Source organism: Desmodus rotundus, chromosome 7, assembly GCF_022682495.2.
Source record: "Desmodus rotundus isolate HL8 chromosome 7, HLdesRot8A.1, whole genome shotgun sequence".
Lineage (NCBI taxonomy): Eukaryota > Metazoa > Chordata > Mammalia > Chiroptera > Phyllostomidae > Desmodus > Desmodus rotundus.
This window is the reverse complement of record NC_071393.1, coordinates 78,163,254-78,179,507: the sequence shown is the minus strand read 5'-3', so window position 1 is coordinate 78,179,507 and position 16,254 is coordinate 78,163,254. Positions and strand designations below refer to the sequence as shown.

General features: G+C 41.8%; 1 protein-coding gene across 8 annotated transcripts in view; it reads right to left on the bottom strand.

Moving 5' to 3' along the window:
• Positions 1–16,254, bottom strand: part of SLC28A2 (solute carrier family 28 member 2) — a 71,678-nt gene that overhangs the window by 38,165 nt on the left and 17,259 nt on the right. For 4 of the 8 annotated variants that reach the window (XM_045201970.2, XM_045201972.2, XM_045201969.2 and 1 more), the window contains 5 exons: positions 15,842–16,039; positions 15,106–15,187; positions 13,686–13,784; positions 13,367–13,478; positions 872–1,636 (listed from right to left, as the gene is read on the bottom strand). In XM_045201970.2, coding sequence (XP_045057905.2) covers positions 1,456–1,636; positions 13,367–13,478; positions 13,686–13,784; positions 15,106–15,187; positions 15,842–16,039 — 672 coding nt within the window. In that variant the 3' untranslated portion in view covers positions 872–1,455. The other 4 variants (XR_006656593.2, XM_024568161.3, XM_045201973.2 and 1 more) reach the window with 3 other exon arrangements.

The following is a 16,254-nucleotide window of genomic DNA, read 5'->3' as shown; positions in this document are numbered from 1 at the left end:
TGTCAATATCAGAAGTATCATCTTCTTCAATTTCTACATTACCAGTGTCTTCTGAAGAGTCACTTTCCTCAACCCAGGAAATTTAATCACCATCAATTCCATCTGTAGCATTGCTGATGCCTCGTTTTTAAACAATTTTACAACCACTTCCTTCTTGAAATTGCTCCATGATCTTAGGATCCAATCACAAACCTGGGCGATGGATGCTTTCTTGGTTCTGCCTGTAGGTGTTAAATCATTACCAACTGACTGCATCCACGACATCCATTCTTTCTTCACTAGGACCTTAAAGAGCTTGTTTACTGACACATCAAGAGGTTTCAGTTGGCTGGTTAGCCCACCAGGTATCACAACAATTTGGGTTTTCAAGTCTCCTGCGATTGCTTTTGCATTTTGTATAACATGGGCTTTGAAGTGATCAAAAACAAGCAAAGCTGATTTTTAAAGTAATCCTCCAGGCCTTTATGACCAGACTTTGTTAAACCAGATTTTCATGCCTTCATCATTCATCCATCCTTTTTCATTGCACATGGACAATAACTCCACTTGGAATCTTTTCTTTTAGAAACGTTTTTCTTTTTTTCTTATTGTTGTTCAATTACAGTTGTTCCCATTTTCCTCCCATTACTCTCCCCTACCCTACCCACCCCCACCTCCCACTTTCAATCATCTCCCTTGTTGTCTTTGTCCATGGGTCCTTTATATATGTTCCTTGATTTCACCCTCCCCCTTGTTTTCCCCATTATCCCCCTCCCCTCTGGTCACTGTCAGCTTGTTCTTTATTTCCATGTCTCTGGTTCTATTTTGCTTGCTTGTTTGTTTTGTTAATTAGGTTCCACTTAAAAGGATGAGATGATGTGATAAGGAAACATTTTTCTTTTAAAGATGATCACAGGTGGTAGCTTTGTCCCATCTGCACAACAGGCCAGGACAACAGTGAAATGTGTTTTCTCATGACCAGTAGTTTTAACAGCCACCATCCTTGCTCCTTTGACCTCCACAGTTCTGTTGGATAGCACATCAAATGTGAGTGAGACCTCGTCCATATTGGCAGTTTGGGACAGCTCAAAGTTTACGTCTTTCAAAGATTAATAACATAAGAATGAAATTCCAAAACTTGATTCTCATGGGCTGCTGGAAGTTTTTGGACAAGTTTCATTCATGTCCTCATTCTCAAACCTTCTCTCTTCATAAAGTTAAAGCACCATTTAGGTGTCCCTGAGAAATCATCAATGTTTTATTCTCATGCAATCCTTTTACCTTTTTCTTTAAAAAAAAAACCATATTTTAGAGAAAGGGAGGGAGAAACACCTAAGTGTATGAGAGATCACACATCCCCAACTGGGGACCTGGCCTGCAGCCCAGGCATGTGCCCTGACTGGGAATTGAACCAGCAACCTTTTGGCCATCGTAGGGCAGCACTCAATCCACTGGGCCACACCAGCCAGGGCCTTTTTATCTTTTTCTTGTATCATCTTGGTTGAAACAGAGATCCCAGAGATCTTCTCCAGAATCCAGGTCTTCACCTCCTGCTCCACCTCTGGCCACTGTGGAAGTTTCCCTTGCATTGCCTTCTTCTGTCTTGGCATCTAAAGAAGCTTTTCTTCCTGTTGTCTCCACAATCTGATGACACTCTCTGTGGGAGGAGGTCCAGTGTCTCTTGGCAGCTCTGTTGCCATGCTTTTTAGCATATTTAACAACTTTTAACTTAAAGCTTGCAGTGTATGAAAACCATTTCAAAATTTTCCAAGGGATTTTCCAATAACTTCTCCTGCCTAAAGTGTATGAAGAGAAATGTTGCACTGTTCACCCTATGGTAATAAAGTCAGTATCACCTGTCTTATCAAGTGGATAAACAATCGGCATCATCTATCTTACTTTGTGGATAACATTACATTGCTCTTCCTTTCGTTTCATTGAATCATTGGCAGAAACTGCATTCATTGCAAATTTGTAAGTTCAACAAAACTGATTATCATATTCCAGGATATTAGTTTGCATACAGACATCGTTATTGCTTTCTAGAGTTATACTTTAATGCATAAGCATAAATAAAAGAATTAAAAACATTGATATAGATATGAAATTAGTACCACCCATTTACAATGTGCATCCTTATTTTTCCCTCAAAATTTTGGGCAAAAAAATATGCATTATACATGGCAAAATATGGTATTTATGTGTCTCCATGTAGGTCTTGTTAATGTCCCAAAGGGGAGGTTTGCAGTCAGCACCTAAATGCAGGCTGATTAAAAGCTAGATCCTCAGGTACAAGCTGGGAAAGTATGCAGTCAAACCCCTTTTACAGAGAAACTTGAAAATGGGTATTTTTGCCTATTCCCTCTGCACTGAACCTGGGTGTATAGCTACACAGGGATGCTTCTGTGCTCGTTTAAAAACTACATCTTTGTTTGCTATATTTCCTGCCGGTTTTGTGAATGCGAGCTCAGATTACTATCAGAGCTAGGTAATTTGGGGGCCTGTCTCTTTGGTAGTAGCCAAAAAATTAGGGCAACTTGGTTTTATTGTTGGAGTGAGCTGGAGGGAGAAAGTAGGCTCCAAGGAGGATCACAATCATCCCCCTAGATGCATGCTACTTGGAAGGTGGACCCTCAGTCAGTGGCTTTTAAAGTGTGTAGTCAGTCCCCTTCCAGGAAAGACAGGGAGGGGTGTTTTTGCCTCTTCCCTATGCACTAAGCCCTGGGGATATAGCCAGGGAGAATGTTCTCACACACACACCCATTAACAACAGTTTCTTTTTATCTGCTACAGTCCTGTGGGACTCATGAATGGAAGCCACATAGACTATCAGAGCCAGGTGACCTGGGGGCTTGTCTCTTGGGCAGCACCTTGAAAACTGTGGCACAGGCATGTGTACAAGCTCTTTCCAAAGAAGTGCTGATAACCTGATTTCATCATTGAAGTGAGCCTGGGGGAAGTGCTCTGGGGAAGATTGTAGTCAACACTTAGATGTGTGATAATGAGAAGCCAGAAGCTCTGGCAGTAATTTGGAAAGTAGGCTGTCAAACTCTTTCCTCAGAAAGACTGGGAGATGAGCAATTTTGCCTGTTCCTTATGCACTAAGCCTTGTGGATTAGCCACAGTGAGTGTTCATTGCCTGTTAAGACTGCTTGTTGTTTGCAATAGTTCTGTGAGACTCAGGAATCCAAGCCCGATATGCTTTTAGAGCTAGGTGTTTGGGAAGCCTGTCCCTCAAGTTGAAGCTTTAAAATTTGGTACCCATTCCAGATGGTGATGTAGTTGAGCTGGAGGGGACACCTTTCTCCTAGACAGATGTGCTGGTAGAGGCTATTGTTCCTTTACTGATCCCTCCCCCAACACAGCCACAGAGCCAGAAAATGGGCACCATATATGAGTCTCCATCAACCTGGCTATCATTGTTTGCCCCACCCTGGGATTCCCTGAGAGCCCACCCCACCCAACTTTCAGGCCCACCTAAGCTGTTTCCAAGCTTGCCTTGGCCCATGCTTCAGATTTTCCTAAATCCTCTCAAATAACCAGCATGCCCCATACCCTCTTGATAAGTTGCCCCAGGCCCAGCACTAGCAGCAGCTAACCTTGGTTCACAGTGTGGCCTCACCTGGGGACTTCCAAGCCCACCACAAGTAGAAGCCATCTGTATATTGCTTTGTAGCTTTTGCTGTGTGACCCTGGACAGAACATGGGGTGGCTGACCTTGAACATACCAACAGCAATCAAGGCTCAACTACATTAGGAGGCTGTACACAGCCCATATAGTGGGGACACCCTGAGTAACCAGTTAGGTAATAGAGGAGGCTATACCAATAGACCCTACAGGACATGTACTATATTAGGCCACTCTACCAAGCCTGGAAGATGTAGCAGCTCTATCAAATACATAGAAACAAACACAAGGAGGCTTCCAAAATGAGAAGACAAAGAAACATAGCCCAAATGAAAGAACAGAACAAAACTCCAGGAAAAGAACTAAACAAAAATGGAGACAATCTAGTAGATGCAGAGTTCAAAACACAGATTATAAGGATGCTCAATGAACTTAGTGAGGAACTCAACAGCATAAAAAAGATCCAGTCAGAAACAAAGGATACACTAAATGAAATAAAGAACAATTTACAGGGAAATGACAGTAGACTGGATAAAGCCAAGAATCAAATCAGCAACATGGAATATAAGGAAGTAAAAAAATCAGAACAGCAAGAAGAAAAAAAAATCAAAAAAAAAAAATGAGGATAGTGTAAAGAACCTCTGGGACAACTTCAAGTGCACCAACATCTGCATCATGGGGGTGCTGGAGGGAGTAGAGAGAGAGCAAGGAATTGAACACCTATGTGAAAAAATGACAGAAAACTTCCTTAAAGGTGAAGGAAATATACATACAAATCCAGAAAGCACAGAGTTCCAAATAGGATGAACCCAAAGAGGCCCACACCAAGACACATTATAATTAAAATGCCAAAGGTTGAAGACAGAGAGAATCTTAAAAGCAACAAGAGAAAAGCAGTTAGTTACCTACAAGGGAGCTCCCATAAAACTGTCAGCTGATTTATCAAAAGAAACTTTGCAGGCTAGAAGTAATTGGCAAGAAATATTCAATGTGATAAAAAACAAGGACCTACAACCAAGGGTACTTTACCCAGCAAAGCTATTATTTAGAATCAAAGGACAGATAAAGAGCTTCCCAGACAAGAAGGTGGTAAAGGAGTTTATCACCACCAAACCAATATCATATGAAATGTTAAAGCATCTCCTTTAAGGAGATAAAGATTAAAAATATGAACAATGAAATGGTAATAAATACATATCTATCAACAATTGAATCTAAAGAACAAAATAAATGAACAGCAGAACAGAAACAGAATCAAAGACACAGAGAACATTTTGATGGTTGCTAGATGGGAGGGGGGTCAGAGGAATGGACAAAAATGGTGAAGGGAATCAGAAGAACAAATTGGTAGTTACAGAATAGTCATGGGGGTGTAAAGGACAGCATAGGGAATAAAGTAGCCAAAAAACATGTATGCATGACCTATGGACATGGATAACATTGTGAGGATTGCCTGGTGGGGGGGGGAGGGTCTGGGTGGAGGGTGTATAAGAGGTGAAAATTTGGATAACTGGAATAACATAATAAAATATAATTTTTTAAATATATTTATTGATTATGTTAGTTGTCCCATTTCCTGCCCCCCTCACTCCACTCCATCCTGCCCACCCCCTCCCTCCCACATTCCCCCCCCCATAGTTCATGTCCATGGGTCATACTTATAAGTTCTTTGGCTTCTACATTTCCTACACTATTCTTACCCTCCCCCTGTCTATTTTCCACCTATCATCTATGCTACTTATTCTCTGTACCTTTCCCCCCTCCCCCTCCCCTATTGACAACCCCCCATGTGATCTCCATCTCTATGGTTCTGTTCCTATTCTAGTTGGTTGCCTAGTTTGCTCTTGTTTTTGTTTTAGGTGTGGTCGTTAATAACTGTGAGTTTGCTGTCATTTTTACTGTTCCTATTTTTTATCTTCTTTTTCTTAGGTAACTCCCTTTAACATTTCATATAATGAGGGCTTGGTGATGATGAACTCCTTTAACTTGACCTTATCTGAGAAGCACTTTATCTTCCCTTCCATTCTAAATGATAGCTTTGCTGGATAGAGTAATCTTGGATGTAGGCCCTTGCCTTTCATGACTTGGAATACTTCTTGCCAGCCCCTTCTTGCCTGTAAGGTCTCTTTGGAGAAATCAGCTGACAGTCTTATGGGAAGTCCTTTGTAGGTAACTGTCTCCTTTTCTCTTGCTGCTTCTAAGATTCTCTCCTTCTGCTTAATCTTGGGTAATGTAATTATGATGTGCCTTGGTGTGTTCCTCCTTGGGTCCAGCTTCTTTGGGACTCTCTGAGCTTCCTGGACTTCCTGGAAGTCTATTTCCTTTGCCAGATTGGGGAAGTTCTCCTTCATTATTTGTTCCAATAAGTTTTCAATTTTTTGTTCTTCCTCTTCTCCTTCTGGCACCCCTATAATTCGGATGTTGGGACCTTTCAAGCTGTCCTGGAGGTTCCTAAGCCTCTCCTCATTTTTCCAAGTTCTTATTTCATTCTTTTCTGGTTGGATGTTTCTTTCTTCCTTCTGGTCCACACCGTTGATTTAGGTCCCAGTTTCCTTCGCATCACTATTGGTTCCCTGTACATTTTCCTTTGTTTCTCTTAGCATAGGCTTCATTTTTTCATCTGGTTTTCGAACCAGTTCAACCAATTCTGTGAGCATCTTGATAACCAGTGTTTTGAATTGTGCATCCGATAGGTTGGCTATCTCTTCCTTGCTTAGTTGTATTTTTTCTGGAGCTTTGAAGTGTTCTGTCATTTGGGTCATTTTTTTTTTGTCTTGGCGGGTCTGTTACTTAAAGGGGCGGAGCCTTAGGTGTTCACCAGGGTGGGGTAACGCTGGTGGCTGAGCTGTAACGCTGTACATGGGGGAGGGGCTGAGAGGGAGCAATGGCGCTCGCTCCCCTCTCCACAAGATTTCAGCCACTCCCTCCGCTACCCACAATCAAACTGGGCCCCTCTGGTGCTGGTTCCCGAGTGGGTGGGCTTGTGCACGCCCTAGGCCCCTGTGGGTCTCTCCAACGACCTCTCCTGTGAGGCTGGGAGTCTCTCCTGCTGCCGCCCCAACCCTACGGGCGTTTTCAATTAGAGTTCTGAGGCTTTATTTCCCTGTGCTGGAGCCCTGGGCTGTGCGGTCTGCATTACTCCCCGCTGTTTGTCAGGTTTATCTGTGCGCGAATGTGGAGCCGCAGGGTCTGCCAGTGGTCAGACTGCCTGCCCAGTTCTCCCACACTCCGCCAGTCTTGGTCCCTCCATGGCCACACAAGTCCTCTCCGCCCTGGCTGCCTGTCTCCACCCCTCCTATGGGTCTGGATGAATGTTTATTTTTTATTTCCTTGGTGTCAAACTTCCTTGCTGTTCAATTTTCTGTCAGTTCTGGTTGTGCGAGGAGGCGCAGGGTGTCTACCTACACCACCATCTTGATTCTCTAAAATATAATTTTTTAAAAAGTTTGTGCCCTATATATGCAGTCAAACCCTTCATTCCTCCGGGATTTCCCTCAATTGTAGGGTGCTGTGCCAGGGCTGGGGTTTATGGTGAGATTTTGTCTTAGCCTTTCCTACCCAATTCAATGTGGGTATTTTCTCAGTTACCCGATGTGTAGGAGTCACTCAGCTAGTTTCTGGTTCTCTCAGAGTGGATTGCTATGCAGCTGTAGAGTCAGTGCAGCTGGGAGAAGGGAAATTCTGGAGCCTCCTATATTGCCATCTCAGTCTGGGGTCGCCGAAGTCTTATTTGGTATAAATAAATTGGAAAAAAACATGATCTCTTTCAGATTCTAAATGCTATTGACACTCAGTAAGTAACTATAGACAAAGAGTCAGTTGCAGCTTTGGAAGCAGAAATGAGCAGGAAAGAGTATTCTATTAATTTTTCAGTGAAGTTCAGTGATGGGAAGACAAGTCATCTTTAAACAAAAATTAACAATTTTCACTTTATTCATTTACTTTAGATTATGCTTACATAATGAAATCCATTGAACCACCACAAGAACACAGGAATCAAAACCATGTCAGTCTATCCAGTTTCTAACTCACCTTTAATAGTATATTAAAAGGATTATTTTTTTCAAAAGATGTTGGTTGCCTACCCTGGTGGAAATGTCCAAATAAAGAGGGTAATATTTGTTAACTTGGCATAGAAACCTGTTATGCATCTAGCACCCGAACACCTACCTATATGGTGAACAGATAGATCACTAACTTAACTTCCAAATATATCTCCAGCTTAGATTTCTCTCCTGAACCTCAGACCCCACTTGGCTTGTGAGTAGCTTCACATGGAGGATCCACAGGAACCTCCAAGTCAACATATCCAACTGAATTAAACTAAGCCACAATCTTTCCCTTTTATTCTGATTCTTGGAACTAATCCTCTCTCAGTGAAATAAAGCACCCCTTCCTTAGACACACTTGCCCAAGCCAGAAAGGAGAAAGTACTTAAGGCTCCTTTCCTTTTTTTACCCCATTCTTCCCTCCTATCTAGCAATGACAAGTCCTATTAATTTTCCTTGGTCTAGTGCATCTCCATCCTCATAAACACTTAGTATCAGTTGTCACCATTTCTCACTTAGACTATTACACCAATGTGTTTATTGGTCTCCCTGCCAATTAGAGGCTATAAGAATGATCTTTAAAAAAATATTACGCCAATGTTCAGAATTCTGTAAGTCAAAATCTATATTACTTAGCATTTAGTACAAGGCCTTTTAAGATATTTTAGCCTCAACTCTAAGAACTCTGCATTGTCTTCAGAACTCTCTTCATTCACCCACATATCCCTACTACACACATCTTTTGCTTTGGCAGAACCAAACATTCTAGTTCCTCAATTCTTTCTTTCTGTGTATCCTATAACTACTTCTTTCAGCTTAATGATATATGCTCTTTTTTTCCTACTGGCCTCTTCAGTAATTTTCTTTACCTCTGATTTCTGTAATTTGAAAATATGCTTAGGTATAGTTTTCTTGGCATTTATCCTGCTTGGTGTTCTCTGAGGTTCCTGGATCTGTGGCTTGCTGTCTGACATTAATTTGAGGAAATACTCAGTCATTGTTTTTTCAAATGTTTTTTCTATTCCTTTCCTCTCCTTCTGGTATTTGTAGTTATAACACAGTCCTTGTATCTTCTATTCTGTTTTTGTTTGTTTGTTTGTTTCAGTCTTTGTTCTCTTTGCTTTTCAGAGTTCACGGTTTGTATTGATATATCTTCAAGCTCAGAGATTCTTTCCTCAGGTGTGTCCAGTCTACTAATAAGCCCATCAAAGGTGTTCTTCATTTCTGTTACAGTGCTTTTTGATCTGTAAAATTTCTCCTTGGTTCTTTCTTAGGATTCCTATATCTCTGCTTATATTGCCCCTCTGTTCTTACATGCTTTCTACTTTACCCATTAGAGCCCCTAGCATATTAATCATAGTTCTTTAAAATTCCCAACCTGATTAATTCCAACATCCTTACCATGTGTAGTTCTGATACTTGCATTGTCTTTTCAGATTGTGTATTTTGCCTTTTAGTGTGCCTTGGAATTTCTTTTTGATGGCCAGACATGTTGTACACATAAAAGAAACCATTGTAAATAGGCTTTTAGTAATGTGATGTGGTTATAAGATGTGGGAGGAGGGGAAGTATGCTATAGTGCTATGACTAGGTCTCAATCTTTTAGTGAGCCTGTACCCCTTTAGGTCTCAATCTTTTAGTGAGGACTGTGAACTTCATAAGTTTTTCTCAAGTTTTTTCCTTCCCCCTAAGTGGGACAGGATGGCTAGAGTATGCTGAAGTTGGGTATTTCCTTTCTCCCAGGTCAGTTAGGCTCTGAAAATACCCTAGCTGGTTTTATTGTGGTTAACTAGTTGCCCCAGAGAGCAGTTCTTGTTAAAAGAAAAAAACAAAAACAACATAGTCTTCCTATCACAATTGTAGCATAGGTAAATGCAGTACTCACATCTTCCTATAACCACATCAAAATTGCAACTAAACTACAGAACAACCATCTTTCAGATGCACCTGAAATCTAGCTGAACAAAAGTCCTAGAACTAAGGATATAAAGAAGAAGCCACACTGAGACTGGTAGGAGGGGCAGAGATGTGGAAAGGGCTGGTCCCACACCCATGTGTAGTGGATAAAAATTGGGAGGACAGTCTCAGCTGCGGAGGTCTCCTTTGAGGAGTAAGGGGTCCCAGCTCCACACCAGGCCCTCCAGCCTGGAGTTCCAGGACCAGAAAGAGTAGGTCCTATAACATCCGGCAGTAGGAATTGTGGCTTAGTGACACTAAGGACAGCTGGAGTCCCAGGTGTTCCTCTTAAACGGCCAGTGCATATACATACTCAGACTCACTGGCTCTGAGCTACAGCGCTGGGTCAGCAGCTCAAAAGGCACCGGGGACATAGGGGGAAGAACTGAATTGTCTGGCATCAAAGTGAGAACTGGAGGAGCAGCTTTCTCCTGGACAGAACAGCTAGCAGAGTTGGCAGAGTTCATTGTTCCTTTTCTGAACCACACACACAAAAAAAACACACACATACACAGAGAACTTGCAGGTAGGTGCCATATGTGGGACCCCATCAACCTGGCTGATGCTGTTATCCCCACCCTGGTGTTTCCCTGAGACCCTGCCCCACCCAACTTTCAGGCCCAACCAAGCTCTCCCAGTGGCTTTTTTTATAAATGGCCTATCTTGGTTCATGCTTCAGACTTTCCTAAAATTCTCAAACAAGAAGCATATGGCTTCAGCATGCCTTGTACCTCTCACTAAGTGACCCCAGACACAGCACTAGTGGCAGCTGGACTTAGTTTGCAGCTTGGCCCCTCCAGGACATCTCCAAGCCCAGTAAAAGTAGCAGCCATCTGCAGATTGCTTTGTAGCTCATGGTGGGTGGCCCCAGGCAGAACACAGGTAGCAGCTGACCTTGGCCTACACCTCCCAGAGTCCCCTGAGCCAGCACAACCATGAACAGCTTCAGACCACATCAAAGCACCACTCAACCACCTCCATAAGTAAGACACTCAAGGGGTGAACTCAGCAGGCACCAAAGCCCTGCTGAAGTAAGTACTGGTCCATGGAGTGGGCCCCTGAACAGATGATTCTCTGCGATGGTTGCTGCCAGTCTTTGCAGCCAATCAACCTGGTGGTAAATGCCTCCCATTGATGTGCCAACAGCAATCAAGGCTCAACTACAACATGAAGGTGTACACAGCCCACACAAGGAATGAGGGGAGTTGCACCTGAAGTTCCCAGCTCGTGTAAACAGAGATGCTGTGCCCCTGGACCTTACAGGACACCTACTACATAAGACCACTCTACCAAGCCCCGGAGACTTGCAAACACAGGGGGCTGCCAAAATGGGGAGACAAAGAAACATGTCCCAATTGAAAAAACAGAACAAAACTCTAGAAAAAGAACTAAACAAAATGGAGACAAGCAATCTATTAGATACAGAGCTCAAAATTCTGGTTATAAAAATGCTCAATGAACTTAAAGGAAGAGTAGATGAGCTTAGAACTTCAACAAAGAGGAAACAAAAATGGAACTAGAAAACATAAAAAATAATCAACCAGAAATGAAGAATACATTAACTAAAACAAAAAATGCATTACAAGGAATCAACAGTGGAGTAGATGAAGCAGAAGATCAAATCAGAGATTTGGAAGGCAATGAAACAGACAACACCCAGTTAGAGCAACAAAAAGAAAAAAGAATTTTTTAAAAATGAGTATAGCATAAAAAGCCTCTAGGACAACTTCAAGTGTACCAACACTTGCATCATGAGGTTGCCAGAAGGAGAAGTGAGAGAGCCAGCAATTGAATACCTATGTGAAAAAATAATGACAGAAAACATCCCTAACCTGGTGAAGGAAATAGACATGCAACTCCAGGAAGCACAGAGAGTCCCAAACAAGAAGAACCCAAAAAACATCCACATGAAGACACCTCATAATTAAAATGCAAAAGGTTAAAGACAGAATCTTAAAAGCAGCAAGAGAAGAGCAATTAGTTACTTACAAGGGAGCTCCCATAAGACAGTAGCTGATTTCTCAACAGAAATTTTGCAGGCCAGAAGGGATTGGCAAGAAATATTCAAAGTCATGAAAAGCAAGGACCTACAACCAAGATTACTCTATGCAGCAAAGCTATCATTTGGAATTGAAGGCCAAAAAAAGAGCTTCCCAGACAAGAAAAAAACTAAAGGAGTTCATCACCACCAAACAAGTAGTATAGAAGATGTTAAAGGGTCTTCTTTAAGAAGAAAAAAGATAAAAATATGAATAATGAAATGGCAATAAATACCTATCTATCAATGATTGAATCTAAAAACAAAACAAATGAGCAGAAGAGAAACAGAATCTGAGGTACAGAAAACATTTTGGCAGTTGCCGTATGGGAGGGTGTTGGGGTTATGGGTGAAAAAGGTGAAGAGATTAAGAAGTACAAATTGGTAGTTATAGGGATGTAAAATACAGCATAGGGAATATAGGCAATAATGTTTTAATTGTATGGTGTCAGATGGGTGTGAGATTTATCAGGATGGTCTCTTAGTAAGTTATATAATGCACTGGGTTGTACACCTGAAAGAAATATAATTTTGCATGCCATCTGCAATTGAAAACTTAAAAATTAAAGTCAAAAAGAGAAGAGAACTCATAGAAAACTAGGACTCAATTGGAGCACCTGATAAAGTGAACCTATTTGACCATACAGTTCTACTGATCTACAGACCAGCTTTCTGATGGCATACATTTCACCATACCTTTATCTACCTCAGGACCCAGCATTTCTACTCCTGGTACTGACCTAAAATAAGTAAAACCACAGGTCCACCAAAAAACAAACAAAAAAAAACTCAATGCATTCTGGTGTATTTTTAAATGGTTCCCTTTTTCCCCTCACCTTGCCAGAAACACAAGCGAAGGGGAAAAGGAACTATTTTGAACCTGGTTTATCTCCTGGAGGTAAAACTCACAAAAGTGTGGTGTGCCCCCCATGACTGCCCCACTCCTGAGTTTTTAAACATTCAGACTTGTCCTCACTATTCCTCCAGAAATTACAGTTTCAGGTTTTCCTCCCCCTGCATAGGTTTCTTCAGCAGTTTCCACTCATGAGTTTCTGTTCCAGTAATCATGACTCCCTGTATTCACCTGTCTGTCCAATATTGGGGGCAGTGGTTTGCCCTGGGTCCTCACCTCTCATATGAATCTAAGAATTATTGCTTTTTCAGATTATATAGTTTTTAACTTGTTAGAATGGAGTGGTGACTTTCATGCTTCTTACATGAGAAACCAGAAAACTACTGGTATAATATCCCAGAAATTGGTAAACAGATTCATTTTTACTCTATATGAATGCATTATGATTTTATTGATTCAGCTTTATCCTCTTTCAGTCATCATTTCTGTCTGACGAAACCCACAATTTTTTAGCCACTTAGGAGCATTGCCAAGTCTTCACCTACAATATTCCAGTCACAATAAATACAGTAACTTCTTGTCAGGGAAGTCACATGTCCTTTCTTATTCCCCTGCCCTTCCACTTCTCAGTGTCCCACCAGTATAGGTAAAATCTGTCACTTGTCTATACTAGAGATAATGAATATGAAGGTAAGAGAAAATAACATAAATCTAGACCACCACAAATACCCATCTTCCTTCTTAAACATTCTATTCAGCATTCCCATGATTACTCTCAGACCTCATTTCTACCTGCGCCCAGAAGATGCCTGGGTGGAGGATAGCATATAAAAGGAGGGGCTGGGATTCTCATATTCACTCACCTCTGAAAGAGCTGTCTGCAGCACACATAGGTCTCGTAGGTTCGATTGGTGAAACTTGTGTTTAGGAAGGAGACACAGTCAGTTTCAGCTCCTCTGGGAACATAGAGGATCCCTGGACAAAAGAGACAGAGATACTAAGGGGAAGACTTATACACGTTCCTGAAGGCTCTTAATAATTTGGGTGTAAACTGAGAACATTGTAGATTGGGTGCCTTTTCTATGCATCTGTGAGATGGATGGTTAAACTGATATTCTGAGAGAGATCTTATAAGGATCTAGGTATGTGATTTCTGCCAAGAGACTAAGCTGAGTTACCTACCTGCCACACAGGCACTGATAAGGGATACACAGACTCCTGTGAAGAGGGCACGGACCACAACCTTGGACAAGTCACTCTTCCGGTGGGGTACCATTGATGCTGCAGACAACAAAACAAAATAACTTGATCTCTTTCTCATCAGCCAATCCAGGTTTCCCCATGAGCTCCAACTGAAGAATACACAAGAACAAATGCAGATGAATAGCTTTTTTTTTTTTTTTTTTTTTACCACTAATGACCAGAGGCTGGCCAGCAGTACCCTAAGACGTGTGTGTATACGTTAGTCCTGAGGGTTCACTAACTCAGACATTCCCAGGTCAAGGAATGTTTGACCCTAACCTCAGTGGTTCCAAGAACTCTCCCAAGATATCTGGGTCAAGCAAAACTCTGGTTTGCTCCAGACAGGCACACATGCCTGGGTGTTCCCTAGTTGAGATCTGGGACCAGAATTAGATGGACTGTTTTGAGCCAGAGAGATAAGGACGGCAACATTCTCCTATGCCTTAGTCACATGGTGCACATCCCTCTGTCAGACGCAATCTCACAATCAGACAGTGATAGGGCGTCAGAACTAGAACAGTGCAGACAGATATTTAACAAAGGGAATGATTAAACCAAAAGGAAATTGTTTTACCTTTAAATTGTTCAATCAGCTACCAAATAAATCAACTGAATGATTCTACTGCAGAATATGAGTAACAATAAAAGGACGCACTGAGCTGTATTTCTTATACTGTATTTCTAACTTGGATCTTCCAAACTCTTCAAATCTGCTAGTCATTTTCCCTGCCCCTGCCCTCAAGGACAACTCCACTTTCTCATATTTTTTCATCCAATCATCACCCACATTCAGCAATATCTTCAGCAATCAAATATATCTGTGTCTGCTTCCAATACTCACTTCTCCCACCCCTGGTGATTTATAGCTTTTAGTCCAACATTTGACACCACTCGCTCTTACTATGTATCGCCTTATGTGTCTGATGATTTTATTTGTCTTTTGGTTCCTTGTGCAATTTCTGTGAAAACAACTGGTGGGCAGCCTAATTTCAGAAAGTACCTTTGCTACTGAATAAAAAACAAAATATCTTTATTTATATATGCACTATGCCCATTTAATGGCAAAGTAAAAGTAATATCATTATCTTCCTCAAAAGGAAAATAAAAATAAAATAGGTCTTTCGGGCCTCCAGTCAAAAGGAAAAGGAATAACAGAAATCAAGGTGGTAAACTCAGTCTGGGCTCCATGCATACCCGGGTAGCATGGTTACGTTAACTCCAACTAACTGTGCCTGAGAGGGCTCATTTCATGTCAGCTTCTCTATCTGGTCTCAACTTGTACAGGAGCACCAGGACTGCCTGCTACAGAAGCTGGGGTCGGGCTGACTTATAGCGTAGCTGAGAAAATGAATGGACTCACTCAAGCCTCCCAGTGTGATTCCTATGGAACTAAGATTGGCAAATCCACAGAGTGAAAATGTTGTAATGATTTCAGCTCTCACCTAGGCAAAACAAAAATAAATAAGTAAACAAATGCAGTTCCATATATGCAGTCATATAATCATGATAGAAGTTCCAAAGAACATGGAAACTCCAATCTTGTCCACACTACCCTAAGGCATGTGGAAAAGATGCTCAGAAAATAATCATTTTCTGAGTTATCACAGGAATAAGGATATGGAAACCACCATGGGCCTCTTTACCCAACACTCTTCTTGTTGAATAAGAAGAGTCTCTTTTGAATAACAAGAGTCTCTTCTCTCTCTTCTTCATGAATAAGAAGAAGGCTTAGGAATGAGGATGATTGAGAGGGAAGAGAGAGACAGAGGAAGAGAGAAAATGAGATCAATTTATAGCAATTTAAACTTATAAATGAAGAGGGGAACCTTAGGCCATCAAAAATAGTGTCCATTCTGGACTGCCTCACCTATAAAGCCCCAACAAGTCCCTTACAGATAGAAGTTGGGTCAGAGTGCAGGAGAGGAATGGCACACAGACCTCAGGGCAGCTGGGGCACCGGAGCTAAGCATAGCATTACGCTGGCTTTGTGGTTAGGCTGGGACACTGGAAAGGGATCCATGGGTGGGAAACAAACTTTGGTGTAACACTTTCTGTCTGCCCAAAGACAATTTATGCTTTTCTGGATTGTCACCTACAGAAATCCACTGTTTCTTGCCTCCGATCCACTCTTCCACTCCGGAGAGACGGTTGTTCTTGTATTGAGATAGTTGCTGGTAGGCCACAAACTCATTTGTGAAGAACTTGATCCCCACCATCTCAGCCACCATTGGACAATCTGCCCACTCAACACCCATCAAGAAAACCATGGGCCTTAGGACGTAGGAGCAAATCACCTAGGTGAAAAGAAAGAGATACCCCAGGAAAAGAAAGAACAAATAACACAGGTCAAGACACAAGGACTTTCTCTGGAGCCCTAACTCAGCCCTTCCACCCTTCTATCCACGCTCTCTTTTAGCTCACTGTGTGCATTAAAAGAGAGCGTCAGGAGGGCATGTACATTTCAAGGACTACTTAAATACGCTCTAGAGGGACAACCCAACAAATGTAA